Source organism: Piliocolobus tephrosceles, chromosome 1 (assembly GCF_002776525.5).
Source record: "Piliocolobus tephrosceles isolate RC106 chromosome 1, ASM277652v3, whole genome shotgun sequence".
Taxonomy (NCBI): domain Eukaryota; kingdom Metazoa; phylum Chordata; class Mammalia; order Primates; family Cercopithecidae; genus Piliocolobus; species Piliocolobus tephrosceles.
Window position 1 is genome coordinate 210,670,577 of NC_045434.1, and position 25,963 is coordinate 210,696,539.

The 25,963-nt window shown below is 45.0% G+C and overlaps 1 protein-coding gene and 1 non-coding gene across 4 annotated transcripts in view; both read left to right on the forward strand.

The window, feature by feature from the left end:
- The window catches only part of MTOR (mechanistic target of rapamycin kinase), a 151,048-nt gene that overhangs the window by 76,969 nt on the left and 48,116 nt on the right, over window positions 1-25,963 (forward strand). For all 3 annotated transcript variants that reach the window (XR_002726332.1, XM_023191944.1, XM_023191945.2), the window contains 2 exons: window positions 19,562-19,637; window positions 23,294-23,433. Coding sequence is in view for 2 of the 3 variants with exons in the window: in XM_023191944.1 (XP_023047712.1) it covers window positions 19,562-19,637; window positions 23,294-23,433 (216 nt within the window). In the remaining variant the exon portion in view is untranslated. The remainder of the gene's footprint in view (window positions 1-19,561; window positions 19,638-23,293; window positions 23,434-25,963) is intronic.
- LOC111526346 lies at window positions 17,830-17,936 on the forward strand. The gene has a single exon (XR_002726342.1). It is a non-coding gene; the product is annotated as a small nucleolar RNA U13 (small nucleolar RNA).

Sequence of the window (25,963 nt, forward strand, 5' to 3'; positions counted from 1 at the left end):
CTCGCTCTGTCGCCCAGGCTGGAGTGCAGTGGCTGGATCTCAGCTCACTGCAAGCTCCGCCTCCCGGGTTCACGCCATTCTCCCGCCTCAGCCTCCCGAGTAGCTGGGACTACAGGCGCCCGCCACCTTGCCTGGCGAGTTTTTTGTATTTTTTTAGTGGAGATGGGGTTTCACCGTGTTTGCCAGGATGGTCTCGATCTCCTGACCTCGTGATCCACCCGTCTCGGCCTCCCAAAGTGCTGGGATTACAGGCTTGAGCCACCGCGCCCGGCCGTATTTTTTTTTAGTAGAGACGGGGTTTCACCATGTTAGCCAGGATGGTCTCGATCTCCTGACCTCGTGATCCGCCCATCTCGGCCTCCCAAAGTGCTGGGATTACAGGCTTGAGCCACCGCGCCCGGCAAGCTTATGTTCTTAATAAATAAAGTCAGTGAGGTTGTACTCAAACTGGAGATTCTCAAAGACTTCACAGTGTTTGGGCCGCACTGCCATAGGCTGGCACCAAGGTAGTCTGAGTGTCACAGGGCAGGGGAGCACCTAGGCGTGGTCTCTCCTGTCCAGAGAGGAGCATCAGATCTCATTTGCTTGAAAATACCCCATTGGAGAGACTGCTCCCCACTCTCAGCTTGTGGAATGAATACATCTCAGAAGAAGCTGCCTTGCTGTTAGTTTTAATTGCGTACCTCGAAGGAATATTTCACTTCTTCTGAAGTCTTTAAATGAACCACAGCCTGCCATACTCTATACAACTATTGAATCTCTGCCTTTCTTTTTCTTTCTTTCTTTCTTTTTTTGAGATGGAGTCTTACTGTGTTGTCCAGGCTGGAGTGCAGTGGTGCAGTCTCGGCTCACTGCAAGCTCCTCCTTCTGGGTTCACGCCAATTCTCCTGCCTCAGCCTCCCAAGTAGCTGGGACTACAGGTACCTGCCACCACACCCAGCTAATTTTTTGTATTTTTAGTAGAGACGGGGTTTCACTGTGTTAGCCAGGATAGTCTTGATCTTCTGATCTGGTGATCTACCTGCCTCGGCCTCCCAAAGTGCTGGGATTACAGGCATGAGTCACCACACCCGGCCAGATATCTGCCTTTCTGACACTCCATCCCATTCCTATCTCAACTGAAAGTCCAAGTCCATCACAGAAAATAATTCCATCTTTTCCCTAAGCTTTCTAATTTGCCACTTCTACCAAAGAATGTCCTGAACCTATTAGAAGTCTTTTCTCTCAGGCCTTCTCTTAGAGGCCTGTTTTGTTTTGTTTTGTTTTGTGACAGGGTTTCACTCTGTTCAGGCTGGAGTGCAATGGGGCAACCATGGCTCACTGCAGCCTCAACCTCCCAGTCTCAAGTGATCCTTCCACCTCAGCCTCCCGAGTAGCTGGGACTGCAGGTGTGCATCACCACACCCAGCTATCTTCTTTTCTTTTCTTTTCTTTCTTTCCTTTTTTTTTTTGTAGTGATGGGGGTCTCACTGTGTTGCCAGGGCCTCGAACTCCTGGGCTCAAGTGATCCTCCAGCCTCAGCCTCTCAAAGTGCTAGGATTACAGGCATGAGCCAGCACACCTGGCCAGAGTCCATTTTAAATTATGGAATATAGCAAAAAAAAAGTCTCTCTCTGATTTCTGTCAGGACTTTATAGCTCTGTTAGCCACCATTCAAGTTGCGGAATCCAGTGATAATGCTGGCCCAGCGTCCAGCAGTCTAGACAGCTGAACTGACAGTGTGACATGTTAGGATAGGAGACACAGAGGACAAGGAGGGCCTCCCAGAGAAGTGATACCTAGGTTTTAAAGAAAAAGGAGGAAATAGCCAGGAAGGGGAGAGGATGTTGTGAGCAAAGGTGCAGCTATGTGAAAGACTTGGACTAGTGGGAGAATGTAAGCATTCTTGGCCTAAGGGTCAAGGGGAAGAAGAATGGCAGCAGAAGCTAAAGCTGGAGAGGTGGAGGGGGGCCATGCCCGGGGAGCCCAGGTGAGGAGCGGGACTGATCCTCTGTAGACATGAGAAGGAATCCTAGAGGTTTTTCCCTCTTGTTCCATTGTTTTCCTGAGTTCCACCAGGAAACTGGCCTTTGTAATTGTCAAACAAGTTTTTTTTTGTTTGTTTTGTTTTGTTTTTTTTTTTTTTTTGAGACATAGTCTCATTCTGTTACTCACCCTGGAGTGCAGTAGTACAATCATACAGTTCACTGAGGCCTGGAACTCGTGAGCTGAAGCAGTCTTCCTGCCTGAGCCTCCAAAGTAGCTGGGAATACAGGTGCACACCAACACGCCTGCCTGTTTTTTCAATTTTTTTGTAGAGACGGAGTCTCACTATGTTGAGGTTGGTGTGGAACTCCTGGCCTCAAGAGATCCTCTCATCTCAGCCTCCCAAAGTGCTAGGATTACAGGCTTGAGCCACCACACACAACCTGAACGAGATTTTTTCACTGCAGATTAATGATTTAGAATGTGAGAATTTCTTAAAATTGTAATGCATTCATATTAAATACGCTGATGGGGTGATTTGGCATGAGGCTTAAGGAGGTAGTACATGCAGTACTTGAGTTCTTAGGCCTAGAAGCAGACAAATCTGGATTCTAATCCCTGCCTAGCACTTGGTTGCTGTGTGGCCATGGGCAGATTACTTCTCTGAGTTTGCCAACCTGTGAAATGGAGATAAAAATCGAAACTGTCTCATACCACAGTTTTCATGAGAATTAAAGTAAATAAAGCAAAGGGTTAAATAACTAAGGTATTTTTGGATAAGGAAAATAAATTTGGAGGAGTTACACTACTACATACCAAGATTTATCGTAAAGCTACAGTGAGGCTGGGCGCGGTGGCTCAAGCCTGTAATCCCAGCACTTTGGGAGGCCAAGACGGGTGGATCACGAGGTCAGGAGATAGAGACCATCCTGGCTAACACGGTGAAACCCTGTCTCTACTAAAAAAAATACAAAAAACTAGCCGGGCGAGGTGGCGGGGGCCTGTAGTCCCAGCTACTCGGGAGGCTGAGGCAGGAGAATGGCGTGAACCCGGGAGGCGGAGCTTGCAGTGAGTTGAGATACGGCCACTGCACTCCAGCCAGGGCAACAGAGCGAGACTCTGTCTCAAAAAAAAAAAAGCTACAGTGAGTAAGGAAGTACAGTATTGACATAGGATGAACAAATGGAACAGAATTAAATGTCTGGAAACAGACCCACATATATAGAGATACTTATTTTATGTATGTATTTATTTATGTATTTATTCCTTTCCTCTCAAGCCATGTGATATAGACACTTGATTTGTGACAAGGTAGCACCACAGAATGGTGAGGAAAGGACTGCTAAGTCAGCTCGATAGCCTTATGGGGGAAGAAAAATTTTTTTTTCCCCTCAGTGATCCTTTTTCTGAAAGAAAAGGCTGTTAATCATTACCTCACACCACACACAAAAGCTCAAGTCCAGGAGATTTAAACTCTAAAGTGTGAACAGTAAAACAATAAAACTTATAGAGGATAACATAGGAGATTAGGTGATTAGCTTCTTGAGATAAGCAAAGATTTCTTTTTTTTTTTTTTTTTTTTTGAGACGGAGTCTGGCTCAGTCGCCCAGGCTGGAGTGCAGTGGCCGGATCTCAGCTCACTGCAAGCTCCGCCTCCCGGGTTTACGCCATTCTCCTGCCTCAGCCTCCGGAGTAGCTGGGACTACAGGCGCCCGCCACCTCGCCCGGCTAGTATTTTTTTTTTTGTATTTTTTTTAGTAGAGACGGGGTTTCACCGTGTTAGCCAGGATGGTCTCGATCTCCTGACCTCGTGATCCACCTGTCTCGGCCTCCCAAAGTGCTGGGATTACAGGCTTGAGCCACCGCGCCCGGCCCAAAGATTTCTTAAACAAGATACAAAAACACCAGTCATAAAGGAAAATATTAAGAAATGCAATAAAAGTAGTCATTCTATTCATTGGAAGACACAAGAGAATGAAAAGGCAAGAAATATTTCTATTATCTTCAGTATTGTATATGTATTATAGCCAGAGTGTATAAAGAACTCTTATCAAACAATAAGGGGGAAAAAGGTAGCACAATTAAAAGATTGGTAAAAGAAGCCAGGTGCAGTGGCATGTACCTATAGTCCGAGCTACTCGGGAGGTTGAGGTGGAAGAATTGCTCGAGCCCAAGAATTGGAAACCAGCCTAGGCAACATAGACTCTGTCTCAAAAAGAAAAAAATAAAATATCGACAAAAGATGTGAACAGGCACTTAGTTCACAAAGATATCCAAAAGGCTTATAAATATATGAAAAGCTACCCCATCTCATTAGTCATTATGGAAATAAAAATTTAAATCATAATAAAATGCCACTGCACACCAACCAGAAGGGCTGAAATGGAAAAGACTGAAAATAGCAAATGTTGACAGAGATGTGAAGCAATTGGGCTTTTCATGTCCTATTGGTAGAAATGTAAATTGGTAAAGCCACTTTGGAAAACAATCTCAGCTGAACATATCCTTACATGTAACTCAACAATTCTGCTGTAGATGTTTTCCAACAGAGGTACAAGCACACATGCTCCAGAAGACATGGACAAGAGTGTCCGTGTAATACCCCTCGTAATAGCCAAACATTGAGAACAAGCCAAATGTTCATCTGCAGTAAGATAGATAAATGGTGGTGTACTCACACTGGGAAATACTGTTCAGCAATAGAAAGGAAAAGCTGTTGTGATGTGCAGCAGCCTGGGTGCATCTCACAAACATAATGTTGAATGTTTATATAATAAAGCTCAAAAAATGAGCAAACAACCCCATTGTGTTAGAAGTCAGAGTAGGGTTTACAAACCTCTGGGGACACAGAGGGGAGCAGTGATTGGGAGGGGGCTCAGTGCTTCTGAGCTGCTGGCAGTGAGTTGTGTTCTGTTTCTGGTCTGGGTGGTAGTTACAAAGGTGTCTTCACTTTATGATCATTCATCAGACTGTACACTTAGGTGTTATATTCTCCTATATGTATGTATACTTGAGTTAGGAAGTTTGTGTAAAGATAGATAATGCACAAAGAACACTTGAACTAGTATCTGACACAGTCAGTGTCTAGCAAATATCAAGTAGTAGTATTATACCAAGTAGTAGTAGTATATTATTTAGAACACAATTGTTGTCTCATCATAAAAGTCTTTGCCGACTACCCTAGTCTAATATAAATCCCCATGTTTTTTCTCTAAGCACTCTGTTCTCCTCATGGTATTTGCCACAAAAGCACTTATTTCAGTTTGTACCTTTTTTTTTTTTTTTTTGAGACGGAGTTTTGCTCTTGTTGCCCAGGCTGGAGTGCAATGGTGCAATCTCAGCTCGCTGCAACCTCCGCCTCCCAGGTTCAAGCAATTCTCCTGCCTCAGTCTCCTGAGTACCTGGGATTACAGGCGTGCGTCACCATGCCTTACTAATTTTGTATTTTAGTAGAGACGGGGTTTCTCCATGTTGGTCAGGTTGGTCTTGAACTCCCGACCTCAGGTGATCCACCTGCCTCGGCCTCCCAAAGTGCTGGGATTACAGGCGTGAGCCACCGCGCCCGGCCTCGGTTTGTACATTTTTGTGTATCTACTTCTCTAAACTGTAAGCTCTGTGAACGCAAAGAATATATTTGTCTTATTTTCCACAGTACCTCTAGCATCTAGTACTTTGCATACATTCTAAGACAAAATACATACTAAATTAGAACTTGTCAAATGATGAATTCCAAACAGAAGGTTCTCTTGCCCCTAAATATCTATTATGGAGACTTATAGTCTCTTTCCATGGACGTTTCCAGTGTTTCACTGTGGTAAGGTCTTCATTGTAGGGCATCACATTCTGTCCTGCATGGGGCCAGTTTTCCTTCTTTAGGTCGTAGTCATAGAATCAAAGAAAGTGAAAACTGGGAGAGGTGAGATCCTTTGTTTCAACCCTCTTTTTAATTTTTATTTTATTTGTTCATTTATTTTGAGATGGAGTCTCGCTCTGTTGCCCAGGCTTGAGTATAGTAGTGGGATCTCAGCTCAGTGCAACCTCTGCCTCCCGGATTCAAGCAGTTCTCCTGCCTCAACCTCCCAAGTAGCTGGAATTACAGGTGCCCACCACTACATCCAGTTCAACCCCATTTTTTAAATCAATAACTTGAGGTAGCTTCCTTATTGTATAATATATTATATACATATTCCTAGACATCACCAGGCTGTGTCTCATCACTCTTTTTTACTTATGAAGACAATGAACAAGAGGACCACAGAGTATCTGGGATCAGGTTTTATCCCTCTCCTGTTTATTCCGGAAGCCTGTGTAAATGACATATCTGATTACTTCAACCTGCACTGGCCCAAGGGGCCACATGCAACAGCTAATGTTGACAAAATGAAGGAAGTAACATGTCCCCATAAAAACTGCCTTATTTTGGGCAGGCAAGGTGGCTCACCCCTGTAATCCCAGCACTTTGGGAGGCTAAGACGGGCGGATCACAAGGTCAAGATATTGAGACCATCCTGGCCAACATGGTGAAACCCTGTCTCTATTAAAAATATAAAAAATAGCTGGGTGTGGTGACACACTCCTATAGTCCCAGCTACTTGGGAGGCTGAGGCCAGAGAATCGCTTGAACACGGGAGGCGGAGGTTTCAGTGAGCCGAGATCGCACCACTGCACTCCAGCCTGGCGACAAAGCGAGACTCCGTCTCAAAAAAAAAAAAAAATGCCTTATTTCTGGGCAGCCATAGTCCCCATATTTTATCCCCAGTAACCTAACAAAGCTTATCTGTCCCCAAAGGGGAATCAAATGTCCATTATATTGCAATTTCAGTAAATCACCCTTAGCTAGAGACAAGACCTTGTCAGGGGTTGCAGGACAAGATCACATGTCCACCCCCCAAGCTGCTCTCTGAATTACAGAGCTGCTCTTTGGGTTAGACACCTCCACCCTGACTTAGGCACTACAAATTGGAAAACAGTCCTGGTCATTCTTTAAGAATGTTAGAGGATTTGTGCCAGTTATGCCTGAGCAACCAATTAATGGCAAGGGTGACTGAGTTTTACAGTCTGCAAGCAAGGGACTAAATGGCAAAGAAAATCCACTCTTTTGTCCTAATTCTAAACACATGTTTCCAAGGTGTCAATATTGTGTTGCTTGAAAGTATGAGTCCTGCTTTTACAGTTGTTTCCTGGCTTCCAGAAAAGGTATGCGGTCCTTTTCTTTTTCTGTACCTCTGCTGGAAGAAAAGGCAGTCAGTCCACAGAGGTGAGGTTTTGCTCACAGCAAAACACATTCCAGGTCGGGTGCAGTGGCTCACTCCTGTAATCCCAGCACTTTGGGAGGCCAAGACAGGAGGATTACTTGAAGCCAGGAATTCAAGACCAGCCTGGGTAACATAGCAAGACCCTGTCTCTATAAAAAAATTGAGTGGGGCATGATGGCATGCGCCTGTGGTCTCAGCTACTCAGGAGGCCAGGGCAGGAGGATCCCTTGAGTCCGGGAATTTGAGGTTGCAGTGAGCTATGATCACACCACTGTCCTCCAGCGTGGGCAACAGAATAAGACCCTATCTCAAAACAAACAAAAAACCACATTCCAAACTTCTGGGTTTGTGCTGACTTCAGAAGGGCCAGTGTGCCTCTAGGAATCTGTGCCCTTTGTGAAAAAGCTCCACGCAGCAAAGAGTAGGAAAATAGAGCAAAAGTAGAAGCAGATTGTATCTTTTGCTGTAGCCCATCTTTTTTTTTTTTAATTGCCTTTTAGATTCAGCCCGAGGGGCCAGATCTCTCACCAGTCATCAGTAGAGCATGCATTTACTTCCAACTGCTGTCAAGACTTTCCACAGGGTCACTGTAACAGCTTGCCTTTGTAGAGTGTCTTACGAACCCCGGGGAAGGTTCTTCAGTGGAGAAACCTCGCCATCAGTGAGGAATTGTAAGAAGAGGAGAGTTCTGGGGTTTCTCCTAAAGCTGGCCCAAAAGAGGGCTTTTGTTACAAAACCAGACCCTTCTAAGTAAGGGGAGAAACTTGCTATGTTTCAGTGGTATCCCTAAACTCATCTACAGAAGCTAGCTTATCCTTCGGACTACCTGGAGATTTAATGGAACTGCTCTTATGCTGACTTAGAGAAACTGCTTCTGGTTTTTATATAACACTGGGGGAGGGAAAGAAACTGCTGGCAGTTACACTGTGTCCCAGTGCTGTGAAACCTTGAATTATACGCTGCATCCCAATTTCAGAGATGTTAAGGTATGAAAAAAATGTGTGTCTTAGAACTAATTAAATCTAGTAGGTGCTGGACTCTGTCTCATGGCCACCTCTGACTGTTCATCCAGTGATAATAGGATGTATCCAGTAGGGGCACCACTGGTCTCTCCAAACAGTTTTGTACTTTTCACTGGCTGTGAATCCTGGTAATCCAGTTATAGAGTGCCACAGTTCTCTTCCATAAGGCTTCCATTACCAAGAAGGTAGGCATGGTTTTTTCTTTTCCCTGAACCCAGAATGGGCATCATTATTCCTACACTGTGGCCCAGCCTCTTAATAGAGTGGAAGACCAGCTCACATCTGCTTCTACAATTAAATGTGAAGAGTTAGAAGCTGCCAGATCACTAGGTGCCAGCTCGTTTAAGTTTTATTTCCCAACTTTATCCACATAGTGGACTGAGTCAGAGTTCTTGGACATTCAGAAGCCAAGAAATCAGGACTTTACCCAAAATATCAACTCAGTTTTGAGTCAAGAGAGATGAACATTAGCTTTGGAGTCACTCTATCAGCCTACCCCTTTTGTCCTTTTCCCCATCCTTTTCCTGACTGCTGCTTCTTTCTAATAGTCTCTCTCAAAGCTCTTCATTTCTCTCTGGATGTGAAGAAGCAGAAAGGGGGAGAAGAACCTGCAGGCATCACCAGAAAAGGAGCAGTGCTCATTGTTGTAGAATAAAAAGATAATGGCCAATTTGTCAAGAAGTGTTGACAAGAAAGATAAAGTTGGAAGTAATTAACTGGCTGACATGCTGGGAGCGATGTGCCTGCCAATAGCTCCCTAAATCAGCCAGAGCCTTGGAAATGTGACAGCCATTCATCATTTTTACAACACGCCTCTGACAGGCTCCTCAGTTGCAAACCCAGCCAGCAAAAGTCATGTGCTTTGACATTCTGGGGTTGTGCACCTCTCTCTGCCTTATTCTGGGTTGTGCTAAGGTACCTGGGCCCTACATCCAACCAGGAGATGCCAGGAGACGGTGAGTCAAATGGGCCAGCTTGCCAGCTCATCGCTGGGCAGTATTTCTCTCTGGGGCTGGGCACTAGGATTCCCAGAGCTGACTTTATAAACTTCTGCAGGACAGTTTCCTTAGCATAGAGAGTGCTGAATGTGAGCTCATCAGCAGCACTCCTGGGGACCTGGTATCTAACAAGTGCTGCTGCTAACCAGCCATGGATCTTTCAGTGGGAGGAAATGGGTATGCAGCCAGTAAAAGCAATTATGAAGACTGAATGGAGTGGAAATGTGAAAAGGCAGCATACAAAATTATATATATGCTTTTATCACCAATATGTATAAAATATGCATTTATGCAGAATATGCACAGGTAAAAAAAGTATCTTGGAAAGGTGATTATATTATAATCAACTTCTCCATTTTTTTCTGTTTAAAAAGTGATACTTCTGGCCGGGCGAGGTGGCTTACACCTGTAATCTTAGCACTTTGGGAGGCCGAGGTGGGCGGATCACCTGAGGTCAATAGTTTGAGACCAGCTTGACAAACATGGAGAAACCCCGTCCCTACTCACAATACAAAATTAACTGGACGTGGTGGCGCATGCCTGTAATCCCAGCTGCTCGGGAGGCTGAGGCAGGAGAATCGCTTGAATCCAGGAAGTGGAGGTTGCGGTGAGCCGAAATCGCGCCATTGCACTCTAGCCGGGGCAACAGCAGCAAAACTCCGTCTCAAAAACAAAAAAAAAAAAAACAAAAAAAAAAGTGATACTTCCACTCACCGATCTTGAAAAGATATTTTTTTGCACACGCGCCCCCTCCCCTCCATGCATTTCCTAATAACAACTGTTAACTATTCTACCATCTTTATTCCAAGGGCTCAAACCTCACATACAGATTTAGCGTGTCCTTAGGTACTATGACAGACAAACCATTTAAACTGTGACCAGACAGAAAGAAGGATAAAGACATAGTAAGAATTCTTGTTATTCTTAGGCCACTCTGAGCCTGAGACATCAGGAATCTTTTCTTTTGTTTTTGGAGACAGGGTCTCACTCTGTCACCCAGTCTGGAGTGCAGTGGTGCAATTGTAGCCCACTGCAGCCTCACACTCATGGGCTCAAGCGTTCCTCCCGCCTTAGTCTCCCAAATAGCTGGGACTGCAGGCACAGGTCACCTCGCCCAGCTAATTTTTAAATTTTTTGTAGATTTGAAGTCTTGCTGTAGATTTGAAGTCTTGCCCAGGCTGGTCTTGAATTCCTGTCCTCAAGCAATCATCCTGTCTCAGCCTCCCAAGGTAGTGGGATTACAGGCATGAGCCACCGCGCCTAGCCAAGGAAACCTATTTTGACTGTCTGAAGCTGGCCACCTCTGTTGCACCAAACTTGTTTTATCTTGGTGCGTTAGGTACCTACGAGCTCCAAGGACACCAAATGCCCCAGCTTTGAAACCTTGTAACAGGGCCAGCCTTCTCTTAATATGTAAAGTTCTTTTTCCTAAGTTCTGGCCCTGCCAGACCCAGAGGTTCTGTCTTCATCATCTGATTCTGGCTTTGTCTCCCTTCACTTCCCCTCCTGTCTGCATTCCAGCAGCCCTCCCGACCTTCTGCCCTGTCACTTTTCAGATGTTTTCATTTTGCCTCTGTCTGCACTGCTGTCCTTTCACTTCTAGATTAGTCTGTTCATTCTTGAGTTCCCCAGACCATTCTCCTGTTCCCAGATTCCCAAAGTAGCTTCCTGATAAAGACATCAGGGCCTAGCCAACCCCAGATCTCCCTGGCCCTAGAAGGAATCAGATTATTTGGTTTTTAATCCTGTGTTGGGCACAGAGCTCAGCCTCAGTGCTAGGAGAAGTGATAGGAGGATCTCAAGCAGTTACCACTCTGTGAGAGAAACTGCTTGATACAGTGGTTAGGACCCAAAGCAGTGTTCAGGGTGGCCTCAGTGTGGCCGGTTAGGCCACTTCAGTCAGACCTGTCACAGCCCCATCAGCTGTGATGCATGTGTCACCAGCCTGGGGCCAGGGGAATTCAGAGAATTCTTACTTGACAGGGAACCAAATGAAACGCAGACTGTGGTCTGCACTAGAAATAGACAGGAGAAAGAAGGCCCACGGGCATCTGGGAAGCCAGTGGGTGTGTTCTCATACATTCCTGATGGGAGCACTGGGGAAGCCTGAGTGTTCCCCCAGATGTGCCTGCAGATGCTCCTTGCTGCCTGAGGACTTTCTGACAGGCACGGCTGTGTGTGGAAGAGTCTTGCATCACTTCGCTCTGAACAGCCCAGAGGTCACACGGCACCAAGGCTGAGGGATGAGGGCGATAACCAAGTGGGCCACGCAAGGAGGTACTACCAGGCCAAGTTACTGTGGACTCAACATCTGTCCAGAAGCCTGTGGAGCCATGACTGAGGACACTTCCAGAGACAGTGTTCTCCAGGTTTCTCTTCAGGTGGCAGGAAAGGCGTTTAGACTGCTTTGCTGTGGGTCAGCATTAAGTCCTTGAGCAGTTAATGACCCACGCTTTCGGTCAATCTCATCCTCCTCCGATAAAAGACAGTGAGGGGGCTGGGCACAGCGGCTCATGCCTGTAATCCCAGCACTTTGGGTGGCTGAGGCAGTTAGATCATTTGAGGTCAGGAGTTCAAGACCAGCCTGGCCGACATGATGAAAACACGTCTCTATACTAAAAATATAAAAATTAGCTGGGCGGTAGTGGCACACACCTGTAATCCCAGCTGCTCAAGAGTCTGAGGCACGAGAATCCTTAAGCCTGGGAGGCAGAGTTTGCGGTGAACTGAGATTACGCCACTGCATTCCAGTCTGGGCGACAGAGTAAGACCCTGTCTCAAAAAAAAAAAAAACAAAGCCGCTAGGGAGACCCTGAAAGGAAAGGGCTGTGGGGAGGCAGCAGGCCCCACTGCCCATGTGAGCTGCTCTACTGTCACTCCTGACAGGGCCTCTGCTGGGGAAAGCGCCTGCACAGCCGAATCACCCGCTGCTCAGCTCACACGCTTGCCCTGCCTTGGGAACGAGGTTTCTGGATAGTGGGGTTAAGATGCTTGGCGTAATGATGTGATGTTTGCTGTAGGAAGGCAGCAAGGCAATTTCTTCGTATTAGTTCTGCTCAGCTCTAGAAAATGTTTTCCTTAATTGCCAAGAACGTTCCCAACTCAGTTCAAAACTCGAATTTGGTTAAAGGAGGCTCTGCAATTCAGCCTCCTTGAATCAAAATTCAATCTTGGGCTGGGGTGGGGAGAGTGAAGAATGAATGAGAATGAGTATGTCTGTACAGTGGCCTCCTCCTGCTCCTGATACCCAGATTCACCATGTTCTCCTTTCTACCTCTCTTCATTGTCTTCCTAACTCCAGGTTCAGTTGTGGGCTCTGGGTTCTATTATGCGGATAGGCAGTTTCTGTTTGTTCTGCAGATTCACAACTGTATGATAGCAACTGGATGTTATCATTGGAAAATGGAGTAGAATACCAACATACTGCACACCCGTGTTAGGGAGGCAGTGGGAATCAGTAGTTTAGAAAATTCTTGGGACTCAGTGCTCTTTTCCTTTGGCCTCAGTGTGTGTCAAAAGGAAATGGGAAATCTGGTTGACCTGTCATTTCTGCACACAGTTGTAGGCACGTTGCTGGCAAGCCTCAGTCTCTCTAAACTTGTTTGTGTTCAGATCTTTTCCACCAAACCAGCATCAGCAGGGTCTGGTTTGTGGTGTTAAGTATTCCTCTTCTGTTGGGCTGGGGCTTTGAACAGTTTGCCCTTTATAAGCCTGCAGCATTAATAGGGAAAGACTGAGGGGCACACAAGGGGGTGTTTATAGAATGGGCTTTATAAAACTCCCAGCTGCCCTGTAAAACAAGAGTTTCTCACTAAGGGGGCTTTTGAGCAAAGGCGATTTCTTCACAGGAGCCGAACATACAGTCTCTCCCTTCAGTCTCATAAAAACCACATCTCAGTAGAAAAGGGACATAATTCAAAGGACAGCTTTGTATCACCCAGGTAGGCAGGAGACCTGGGACTTAGTAGCTGTGAACTCCTGCATTTTCACAGAGGCTTGCTTGTCCTGCACTTTGCAGCCTGAACTATAAGCCTGGCTGTCTTTGAAAAGCCTGCTGTGGTGGCTTGCTGACTTGTCACATGGGAGGCTGGAGGCATATTAGTAGCTTCTGGAAGGAAATAAAAAATGTGAGATGGGAGCTTGGGAGTAAGAGAGGAATGTTAGTGAGGAAGTTAAAATGAAGGCACAGGAGGGCTCCCTTCACCTGCACAATGAGTTCTAGAGAGAGAGTTAATGGAAACATCCCATCCATTGCTCATGCTCATTCATTTTACACCTCATTCCTGGGTGCCTGCTGATGCCAAGAGGAGAAAGCTAAGACACTGCCCCATCCCTCCCATTGCAGAGCTTGCAGTATACCCTTCATTATTACTTAAGATACTTATTTTTCTTTACCTCAACATGGCCCTAAAGATACTTTTCAGTGGTAACATTTTAAAGAGAAAGTCACCTTTTAAGGAAAAGCAACAGCCTGTGACCTACTGGGCCATGTTTTCTTCATATATAAAATAAGAATATTAATAATAGTTTCACAGGGTCGAAATAATACATAGAAACATAAGTGCAGTGTCTGGCACATATGGTGAGCTCCCTTTTTTTTTTTTTTTTTTTTTGTGACAGAGTCACGCTCTGTCGCCCAGGCTGGAGTGCAGTGGCACGATCTCGGCTCACTGCAAGCTCCGCCTCCCAGGTTCACGTCATTCTTCTGCCTCAGCCTCCCCAGTAGCTGAGACTCCAGGTGCACACCACTGTACCCGTCTAATTTTTTGTATTTTTTAGTAGAGACGGGGTTTCACCGCATTAGCCAGGATGGTCTCTCTCGATCTCCTGACGTCGTGATCCACCTGCCTTAGCCTCCCAAAGTGCAGGGATTACAGGCATGAGCCACCGCACCTGGCCTCTCTTCTTACTTTGGTATCTTCTTGTTGTATCTTTTTGTTGCCTCCCATGATGGAGTGCCAGAAGGCATGGAGGAAGAAGAAAAAATTAAGATCCCAAACAAGATAACAGACTCTCTTGATCACCAGGATTAATAAGCCTGCTCACTTCACTGTCCAGAGCATCCACATCCATAATTAGTATTCTCCAGCAGCCTTAGAGGCGTGCATGGGAACTCCTCAGAAGGAAATAAGAGAAATGTAGCTTAGGGAGAAAGTCCTGTAGGAAATTAAAGTGGAAAAGGGGGAAGAGGAAATAAATACACAGGGTAATAGCAGCTGGTTTGCTAAAAATCTCTTTATTCTTTGAACAATCAAGAGAGTAGGTGTGGCTGGGCGTGGTGGCTCATGCCTATAATCCTAACAATTTGGGAGGCTGAGACAGGCAGATCACTTGAGCTCAGGAGTTTGAGACCAGCCTGGGCAACATGGCAAAACCTCATTTCTACTAAAAATACAAAAAAAAAAAAAAAAAAAAATAGCTGGGTGTGGTGGTGTAGGCCTTTGAGAGGCTGAGGTGGGAGGATTGCGTGAGTCCAGGAGGTGGAGGTTGCAGTGAGCTGAGATCGCACCATTGCATCCCAGCTTAGATGACAGAGCCAGACCCTGTCGTGAAAAAGAGAGAGTGGGCCAGGCGAGGTGGCTCACATCTGTAATCCCAGTACTTTGGGAGACCAAGGCGGACAGATCACCTGAGGTCAGGAGTTCAAGACCAGCCTGACCAACATGGCAAAATCCCATCTCTACTAAAAATACAAAAAATAGCCAGGTGTGGTGGTGAGCACCTGTAATCCCAGCTACTTGGGAGGCTGAGAGAATCGCTTGAACCCAGGAGGCAGAAGTTGCAGTGAACTGAGATTGCGCCATTGCACTCTAGCCTGGGCGACAGAGTGAGACTCCATCTCACAAAAAAAAATAGAGTGGATATGGACAGTGTCCTTCTTACCTTCAGGTTCTCAAATCAGAGAGAAATTAATTTCTCAGAATGAGAGAGTTAATTTTTCATGAGTTTAGTCAAAGTTGTAATTTTTTTTTTTTTAGACGGTGTCTTGCTTTTATCACTCAGGCTAGAGTGCAGTGTGCGATCGATCTCGGCTCACTGCAACCTCCGCCTCCTGGGTTCAAGCGATTCTCCTGCCTTAACCTCCCAAGTAGCTGCGATTACATGTATCCGCCACCATGCTCGGCTAATTTTTGTATTTTTAGTAGAGATGGCGTTTCACCATGTTGGCCAGGCTGGTCTCGAACTCCTGACCTCATGATCTGCCCGCCTTAGCCTCCCAAAGTGCTGGGATTACAGGCGTGAGCCACTGTGCCCGGCCCAAAGTTGTAATTTTTTTTTTTTTTTTTTTGAGACAGAGTCTCACTGTCACCCAGGTTGGAGTGCAGTGGCGTGATCTCGGCTCACTGCAAGCTCCACCTCCTGGGTTCATGCCATTCTCCTGCCTCAGTCTCCCGAGTAGCTGGGACTACAGGTGCCCGCCACCACACCCAGCTAATTTTTTTTTTTTTTTTTTTTTTGGTATTTTTAGTAGAGACAGGGTTTCACTGTGTTAGCCAGGATGGTCTCAATCTCCTGACCTCGTGATCCGCCCGCCTCAGCCTCCTAAAGTGCTGGGATTACAGGCATGAGCCACCACGCCCGGCCAAAGTTATAATTTTTTAATGATTATGTTTTTACTGCTCAATAAGAGCTTATCATGAATCCCAAGGTGCACCCCCAAGTTCAATGGCCACTGGTAAAGGCCTGGTCCTGTTGCCCTCTTTCCTGCCTGCTGAGCTCTGTCTGCAGCCTGACCTACCTCCACACATTCAAATGGGAAATATTGTACAGATAAGTCATAGGACTCTCTTTTTTTTTTTTTTTTTTTTTTTTTTTGAGATGAGTTTCGCTCTTGTTGCCCAGGCTGGAGTGCAGTGGCACAATCTTGACTCACTGCAACCTTCTCAGGTTCAATTGATTCTCCTGCCTCAGCCTCCCGAGTAGCTGCGATTACAAGCGTGTGCCACAACACCTGGCTAATTTCTGTATTTTTAGTAGAGATAGGGCTTTACCATGTTGGCCAGGCTGGTCTCAAACTCCTGACCTCAGGTGATCCTCCTACCTTGGCCTCCCAAAACTCTGGGATTACAGGCATGAGCCACCATGCCTGGCCTGGACTCTCTCTTAAAGGAGTTAGGGCCGTATGTTTTTACATTTTTAATTTGCAAAGCTATGCTGGTCAGTCCTTAGAGGTCGTATATCAAGGCCGTAGCTATGTATTAAGGTAAAATTTATTTCTCCTTTGAGGTCCCTAATCACTACTTCCTAATTTTGATCAGTTTGTGGTAAACTCATTTTTTATGCACTGTAATAATTGGAAAGGTGGATTAGGAAAAGACTTGTGTTTGTTTTTGTTTTTGTTGTTTTGTCCTCAGAATGAGTCAAGCTTTGGTAATGTTAAAATTTAAAAATAGGCTGGAGGCCAGGTGCAGTGTCTCACACCTGTCATCCCAGCACTTTGGGAGGCCGAGGCCAGAGGATTGCTTGAGCGAGGAGATTGAGGCTGCAGTGAGCCATGATTGTGCCACTAACTTCAGCCTGGATGACAGAGCAAGACCCTGTCTCTTTAAAAAAGAAAGAAAGAAGAAAAGAAAAGAGAATGTTTTCCAGAGCACAAGATTGAAGACAGTTGTTAGAACTCCTGGATTTTTTTTTTTTTTTTAATAGAGATGGGGTCTCGCTCTGTTGCCCAGGCTGGTTTCAAACTCCTGAGCTCAAGCAATCGTCCTGCCTCAGCCTCTCAAAGTGCTGGGATTACAGGCATGAACCACTGCGCCCAGCCACTGGCTTTCTTTTTTTCCTGTTTTCTTATGCTTCCAAAATCTTTATTTGGCTTCAAGGAACTAGATAATCCCAAATCTACACCTAGTAATATTATTAGTACAGTTTTCCCAGCCCCATGTGATTGGGCACAAAGCCCAGTACCTGACTTATGGGGGCCAAGAGGCATTGGGAACTGCTTCCCAATGAACCTACAGTGGAGTAGGTTCCTTTAGACTTGCTTTTCATTCTCAGCTTAGAAAAACTCATATAGGGCTTCCTAAAAGAAACCATCATGCCATGGTTTCACTCTGAAATTAAAAACATCTCCGAATTTTGTAGCAGGCTAACTTATGGAGCATATTCTGGCTCATTGCCTTGCTTAGTACCAGCTCAAGAAGCACCAGCCCCATAGCATGCCCAACAAATCTGGAGTGTAGAACCTAGATACTGGACACTCAAACAGTTCTACTCAGGAAACATTTGGAATTCACAGTGATGACTTCCTAGTCCTAACTTAAGTCTCCACCGTAGGTGTATGTTATTCCTGCAGACAAGCATATAACAGTGTTTTAGCAGCTTTTACCCCATGCTTGGACAAACACAGGTGAAGGACCTGCTTAGCAATTTCATGTTCATTGTTTAATTCCCTGAAGAACCCTCTGAAGGAGGAGGTGGTATTAGCCCTGTTTCATAGATAAGGAATTTACATTCAAAAAAGATGACTTAAACATGTCCTACTGTGTACCCAAAAAAATTGAAAATTAAAATGTTTAAAACGACTTATTTATGATCACACAGTTTATAAGTGGCAGAATTAGACCTCCAGAAAGTTAAACCCAAATTTTGATCCTTTTGTATTCGTTTATGTATGATGATTGGGTTTTTACCATCACATGTGGTGAGATGTGTCTCCCTCAAGCTTGTTACCACGTCAGCATGTGATCAGTCTGATCATGGGGGAAAACCCTGTCTTCGGACTCCAAATCCAAGGCTGCTTCACCCCAACTTGTCCTTAACAAAGAGGCATAAGGTGCTTCATTTACTGTGGGGACTGTCCCGATTCCTGTGGGCCTTGGGGAAAATCCCTGCCTTTCCTGGGCTTTAGCTTCCCCGTTACTGAAACAGATCTGAGAACACCTCTCCCTTCCCACTGTCTTAGGGATGCATGAGGTCAAAGAAGTGATGGATTGGAAAGGTTATTTGAAAACACTTTGTAAACATGAGGCATTAGATTATTACTTTCACAAATGTTAGCTGCTTTAGATTTCTGGGCAATTTCCTTTGGTTTTATTGGAAGAAATGTGGCAGAATTTGGATTTTTAAAATAATATTTATAACAGCAATTTCTTGCCATATTACCACATTGAACTCAAATCCTGGAATTTCCCAAAACCACTTAAAAATTAATTCTGGTCAAGTAGACAGTTTGTACTCAAAGCAGTAAACTGGATCCTTGCTCATTAAACCAGTCTAGACTCCCAGGTTGATGTGTCACATTTTGCTCCCTGCCTTTAAACAGATATAATCACTGTGGTCTTGTGAATTTCTCAAGCGAGCTCCTTCGCCCTCCCATGTTTTCCCTTCCTTCCATACCTCAGGCTTATATTTAGTGTTGAGCTTAGTTGCTTAAGTTCCTACGGGAACAAGGATCTAAGCCCCCATGGCTCTTCTGCTTTCAAGGCCTCCTAGCAGCCTGTGATGAACCAACTCCAGGCACCAGGCCTCCCAGTGGTACTGCCCAGTTGTCCCAGTGTGGTAACAGTCCTCCAGCCTAAAGATGGCATCAGCAGAGCAGGGTGTCATTAGTGAAAAGCTTCTCTACAGTAGAGGCCAGTTCAAGTAACTCTAGATGTGGTCCCTTGGGAGCCTTCTGCAAAGGGTGGAAGGGAACAGCCCCTGAAGAGGGTCTTGGGAGGCATCTGAATTTGAAGGGGGTGGGCTCTGTCAGAACAGTCAGCATGGCTGCATTGCCATAGCTCCCAAGGTTCTGTCATTGACATGCACCACGTTATTTCTACTACTGAAGGCAACTGATGAGAAGTTAAGACTTAAAAGTTCAGAGGAGCCAGGTGCTGTGGTGTGTGCTTGTAATACCAGCTGCTCAGGAGGCTGAGGCAGGAGGATCATTTGAGCCCAAGAGTTCGAGACCAGCCTGGACAACATAGCGAGACCTTGTCTCAAAACAAAAAGGTTCAGAGGAGTCTCATATGATTGTGTATTACAACAAGGATAATTTCATATCCAAGGTTTCTGGTGTTTCAGAAACAGACACATGTTGCCTGCCTGCCAGCATCTGAGAGGAAACCAGTCTATGCTCTTAAAGGAAGGGCCATAGAGCAACAAAGATGAGTGTTCCCATTACTGACCCCCAAAATCAGGGGAGGAGACCAAAAACCTCTTTCAGAGGAAACAATTTAAACTGAGCTTTCTGGATGGTAATAGATAATTGATACTCTTCCAACATCTGCAAGACATTGTCCTCGAAGTTCTGCTGGTGAACCATCCGCCACAGATGATCCCCACATCTCCCACCCTCAGACCTGTTGAGTGTAACTACCTTTTCCCTTTGTTTTCTCAGCATTAATAATAAGCTACAGCAGCCGGAGGCAGCGGCCGGAGTGTTAGAATATGCCATGAAACACTTTGGAGAGCTGGTAAGCACCTCATTCTTTTTGGAAAAGCAGGAGGTGGAGACTTGGCTAGGGAGGTATAGGCCCTGACCTTCAGAAAGTTGCTTTCCCTTTCTGTTTTTTCTCCAATTCATACCAGTCTGTGGCTGACTTACCTATCTTCAGGATGAAAGAGATAAACTATGTCTGTAGGGACTCTATTTCAGCTGAGATAAATCATGAGGGTAGATTTGAATACGCAGTAAGCACTGATTTTATCAAACTCTTAGCATGTCCCTGGCCCTTTGCTAAGTGTTCATATGCTTCATCTCATTTGGTCCTCACAACAGTGCTATGAAGTGGTTACTGCTGTTATCACATTTTACAGATGAGGAGACTGTGGTCCCAGCAGGTTAAGAACCGGTCTGAGCTGACAAAGTGAATAAATGGCAGAACCAGGACTTGAACCAGGGCAGTCTGACATTAGAGCCGAGGCATTTGCCCCTGATCTGAGTTATCTTTGTAGGAGCTTGCATTGTGTCTAGGCCATGGTTAATCCTCATTTTAGATACTTAGGAAGACACCATGGCCAGGTCTTTAGAAAATATATGCTATAAGGCCAGGTGCAGGGGCTCATGCCTGCAATCCCAGCACTTTGGGAGGCCAACGCAGGCAGATCACCTGAGATTGGGAGTTCAAGACCAGCCTGACCAACATGGAGAAACCCCATCTCTACTAAAAATACAAAATTAGCTGGGTATGGTGGTGCATGCCTGTAATCCCAGCTACTCGGGAGGCTGAGACAGGAGAATCGCTTGAAACTGGGAAGCAGAGGTTGCAGTGAGCTGAGATCACGCCATTGCCTGGGCAACAAGAGCGGAACTCCATCTCAAAATTAATTAATTAATTAATTAAATGCATGCTATAATTGATATCTGACATTGAGGGATTTTTGTGTTCATTATTGCTTACATAGCTGCTTCCCTACTGCCATCTTTGGCCTACCAGTATTTAAAATGTTTCTGTTATTCTTTGTGGTCTTGGCAGGGCATTTGATAACTTCTAAGATATATAAAGCATCAACTTAATCAACTTAGCATTGAATTCCTGTAAGGTCAAGAAGCTCTAGGTCCATATATTTGATGAGGAACCTTTTATTAGTCATGTAGGTCGCTTACTGTGGTTTGCCTTGATCAGGAGCCCAGGATGTTAAAGTGAGAAAAATTGTGACTATTTATCAGGCTTTTGTTTGATCATCCAGCATTTTGCCTCACAGAACAGCTAGTAAATTAGAATGAAACTTTTAAGGGAATCTTTTGCCACCTTTAGCACATATTATCTTTTTTCTTTTTTTTTTTTTTTTCCAGACAGACTTTTGTTCTTGTTGCCCAGGCTGGAGTGCAATGGCGCGATCTCGGCTCACCACAACCTCTGCCTCCTGGGTTCAAGTGATTTTTCTGCCTCAGCCTCCCTAGTAGCTGGGATTACAGGCATGCGCCACCACACCCAGCTAATTTTGTATTTTTAGTAGAGACAGGGTTTCTCCATGTTGATCAAGCTGGTCTCAAACTCCCGACCTCAGGTGATCCTCCCACCTCGGCCTCCCAAAGTACTGGGATTACAGGCGTGAGCCACCGTGTCCAGCCTTAGCATGTATTATCTGTACCTAGACTAAGACAACATTTCTCCAGATGATGCCAAAGTAAAAGAACTGTGTCTCATCCAACCTTGCCACAATCCTTGTTTGCAGAGAGAAGTAAGTAGGGCGAGGGGGCACTTAATGTACTCCACCTAGATCAAGATGTTCTCTCCTTTGATATCCTTAGAGCTTAGATGCCAGTAAGTGCTGATTGAGACAAGGACTCCGCAGACATCTGGTATTCAGGTGATCTGCCAGCAGATAGTTTATACCCCATACTCAGAATGCCAGCCTTCAATGAAAGTTTCTCCATCTTCATGTTCCAAAGGTGGCCATTAGCTCCAGGATTATTGCTAAACCCGTGGTGGATTTTCTGTTATATTTAGGTAGCTGAATCATATTAAGCTTGACAATGGTTTGCTTTTTCTTGGCAGAGCCGGTGCTTTCTCAGCACAATTTATGTAACAGCAATCTCATTAGAATTTTGTGTGATTCATTGCTTAAACCTTATAGTTTCTGCAATCTATTGCAATTCAAAATATCCTGCCCTCTAATTGACCCACTCCATATGCTGCCCCCTCTCCCCTCTGCTTGTTCATGCTTAGTGTATGCCACACATTAGTCACCAGCTCTTTTTTTTTCTTTTCCACCCAGTATAGAAATTTGAAATGAGAAATTTACCAGTGCTTTTAAATTTTACGCTGTTTTTGTAGTCTGTCTTTTCTGAGTTTTCTATTTTGTATTTAGGCATAATAGGTATTATTTTGGACAGGCTTGAAAAATAGAGTTGAGATAGTTTGCCTTACATGGAGCCAGATATGCCCATTTTGACAAACTCCACTGATGTTGGGCAAAGACTTCATGGCAACAAAATTAGTCTAGGAGCAGCAGAGGGCACCGGCTCTGCCAGAAAGAACCAGACCGGGGGAAATAGGTACAAGGGAACAATCTCCAGCATAAATGACCTCTTTTCAGAGGTTCAAGAAGAAAAGGTTATTTTAGACAGCTTAGCGGAGTAGTTGTTAGTCTACATACTGCACAAACATCAGTTTTATTTAGAAAGGGGAAGAGGGTTATGGGAGAAACTAGTGTGGGCCCTGCATCATATCATACAAATTTCACTGCAGAATCATACAGTTGTTAAAGAAATCCCTGGAGAGCCACTACCCTTGCCTGTGCAAAAATAGTCATTTATTGAGCTGATGATGAAGCAGCCCAGGAGAGAAACTGAGATGGAGGGCACATAAAATAGTCTCCTGATTATTTAGAGAGTCATAGTCTGTAACTTTCAGACTGTAGCACCTCCTACTCACGTGGACAACACCCAGTTTCAGCGTGGCACACCATCTGCTAGGGTAATGCAATCCCTCCTTTGGCCCCTGACACTGGTAAACCTGCCAAGCACTGAGCAGGAGAGAACATTAGATGGGAGACTCTAGAAGAATAGGGGAAAGACTTTCCAAAACATTTTAAATGGTGGTGTTATATTTTAAATTATTATTTCCTGAAAGTTTAAAAATGCATTAAGAAATGCAGAGAATCAAGAGCTTTAAAAAAGTGAGTTGTTCTCCTCCAGCAAACATGCAGATGAGGCCTGGTCTTTCTGGCCCCATCAGGAAAGCAGCTGCCATCCCTGTCAAGTAGCCCAGTGTCAGCACTCCAGCAGATCGGAGCGATGGCACCTTTGCAGCAGCTCCGGTGCTGTGGTCGGCGTTTTCTGCTAACCCTAAATGATTTCCCCTCTCCTCATGTCCCCACATCCTGGTGTGTTCTGATGACCCATGTGTCTGGGAAGGAAATAATAGGGGAGGAGTATGGCCTGACATCTGCCCTCAGATAATCCCAGGATCATTCTATCCATTTGCCAAGGAACCAGCATTTCCACCTTCCCCAAACAGCACTCCTCCAGATTGTCTGAAGTTCTTTTTAATCCAAGCCCAGACATAACTGATAGGTGACGTGTCATGCGTACAACATTTCCATGGAAAGAGAGTATGTGGATTAAAAAATGTGATCCCTTCTCTTCACCTCACAGCAGTCTTCTTTCTTTCCCATGCGACAGGAGATCCAGGCTACCTGGTATGAGAAACTGCATGAGTGGGAGGATGCCCTGGTGGCCTATGACAAGAAAATGGACACCAACAAGGATGACCCAGAGCTGATGCTGGGCCGCATGCGCTGCCTTGAGGCCCTGGGGGAATGGTGAGCTTCCTAGGATGATGGCATGGCATGTGTGGCTGCCGGAGACTTTGTCACTTTGATCTTTGGATTTGAAAGGAAGGTATCCCCCAAACAGAGTTCTCACTTCAGACTCATTTTGTTCCACTTGATACTTCTCAGAAATCATCTTGCACTTTTGGTGTTTTTCTCTCTCCATTCTATCTCAGCTACTAAGTAGCAAGGCCTTCACTTAAACTTTACAATGCTCTAGGACAGGACAGCCTTGGGGGTGCTCCTGGGATCTACTTCTCCTGTGTACTCTCCTGATCTTTACTGACCCAGTGAAGAGGTCATATTCTTACTTGGCAACCTTGATATTTTAAATTAGCTCTTGCAAATGCTTTTAGGAAAGAAGAACAGTGACTACCCTCTTCAGGTGCTTCATCTATGTCAGATGCTTACTGTGTGTCCAGCACTATGCCAGGCTCCAAGGAAACAAAAGACACAAGAAAATAGGCCTTTCCTTTGAGGTTGATGAGACAGGCACATCAACAGAGGGTTATTATAGCCTGAGAGGATGTTGATAATGGTATGAGCCACGCTACCTTGAAAGCCCAAAGGAGGAAGCAGGGTGATCTTGCCGTACTTCCTGGAGGAAGGACTGAGAGTTAGGAGACAGGTAAAGGAGAAGGGAGGGGGGAAACAGGTACTCCAGGTGGAAGCAACAATAATGCGTAACTGAGAACATTTGGCTAGGTTTTGATTTGGAGAGTTGCTTGGGAATGTTGAAGGAAAAAAATGGCCTCCATTCTGTTTCCAGCAACAAGTGCAACTTTTAAAAAGTAGTTAAAATAAAATGCTATATTATCATTGTTAAACTCTTTAACTGCAGTTTTAAGTGACTAAAACAGGCCGGGCGCAGTGGCTCACGCCTGTAGTCCCAGCCCTTTGGGAGGCTGAGGCTGGCAGATCATTTGAGGTCAGGAGTTTGAGACCAGCCTGGCCAACATGGCAAAACCCCGTCTCCACTAAAAATAAAAAATTAGTTGGACGTGGTGATGCAGGCCTCTAATCCCAGCTACTCGGGAGGCTGAGGCAGGAGGATCACTTGAACCTGGGAGGCGGAGGTTGCATTGGGCTGAGATTACACTGCACTCCAGCCTGGGTGACAGAGCGAGACTCTGTCTCAAAAAAATAAATAAAAATAAATAAAAAATAAAAAATAAACGACTAAAAGTGCCATGCTACCTCCCAACTAGTGGATTATCCCAACTTTCTCTGGAACATGATACTTAGGGTCCACTGTTCCTTCATTCAGCCAGTAACTATCAAGTGTGTATTCATTGCCAATATCTATGCCAGGCCCTAGGGACGCAGCTGTGAGCAAGACAGTCACAGCCCCTGCATTTCCAGCTTACAAGACAGACAACCAGGCTGTTGTAATACATTGTGATACCATCAGTAAAGAAGCCCAGGGGGCTGTGGGTAATAGGAAGCACCGTAATCAGCCTTGGAAGATATCAGGAGGAAATGATATCTAAGTTGGACCTGTACAGTGAGGTGCACAGTATAGGGGATTTTTAATAGGCCTTTTTGTTCAGATTCTTCTCTGTGACCCCCTGTCTTCAGAAATAAGGATGTTCTTTTCCTCCAGGTATAGGGAAGGCACTTCTCACAGGAGGGCCTTATGACCTCCTTCAGGGGAGGGTCAAAATATTTTTCCTAGATGTTATGACCTGCTTCAGGGGATAAGGGCAGGGGGTAGTCAGAGTAATTTTTTTTTTTTTTTTTTTTTTTTTTGCTGCCATTTTCTTAAAATATTCAGTATGCCAAGGTACCATATTTCAGGGTAGTATATTCTGACCCCCATCACAAGGATGTACATTGACGGTAATGTGCTGTTTATACCATTTTGCACTCTGCTGTTTTCGCTTAAGTCTAGGCCACTGTTCCGTATCAGCATCTACAGAGCTACTGCCTCATTTTTTTAACAGCTACGTGATATTTCATCATATCAATAAATCGAGTCTATTTAATATAGGCAAACTTTTATTTGTTTAGACATTTCCTACCTTGGAAAGTTTAAGAATATTGGACAAAATCAAAGTAAGCCTTCTAAAAGAATGATCTTTCACTACATGTAGTCTTTCTGTACTACCTTAGCCTCCCTCATAGCTGGGACTACAGGCACATGCCACACAGTTGGCTAATTTTTTTTATTTTTTGTAGAGACAGGATCTCACAGTGCAGTCTAGGCTGGTTTTGAACTCGTGGGGTTCAAGTGATCCTCCCTCTTTGGCCTTCCAAAGTGCTAGGATTACAGGTGTGAGCCACTGTGCGCAGCCTTTTTTTTTTTTTTTTTTTTTTTTTTTAAAGAGGCAGGACTTTAATCTGTCTCTCAGTGGAGTATAGTGGTGTGATTATAGCTCACTATGGTCTTGAACTCCTGGACTCAAGCAATCCTCCCGCCTCAGCCTCCTGAGTAGAAGGAACTACAGAAATGCACCACCATGCCTGGCTAATTTTTTTAAATTATTAAAATTATTTTTTGTAGAGATAGAGTCTCACCATG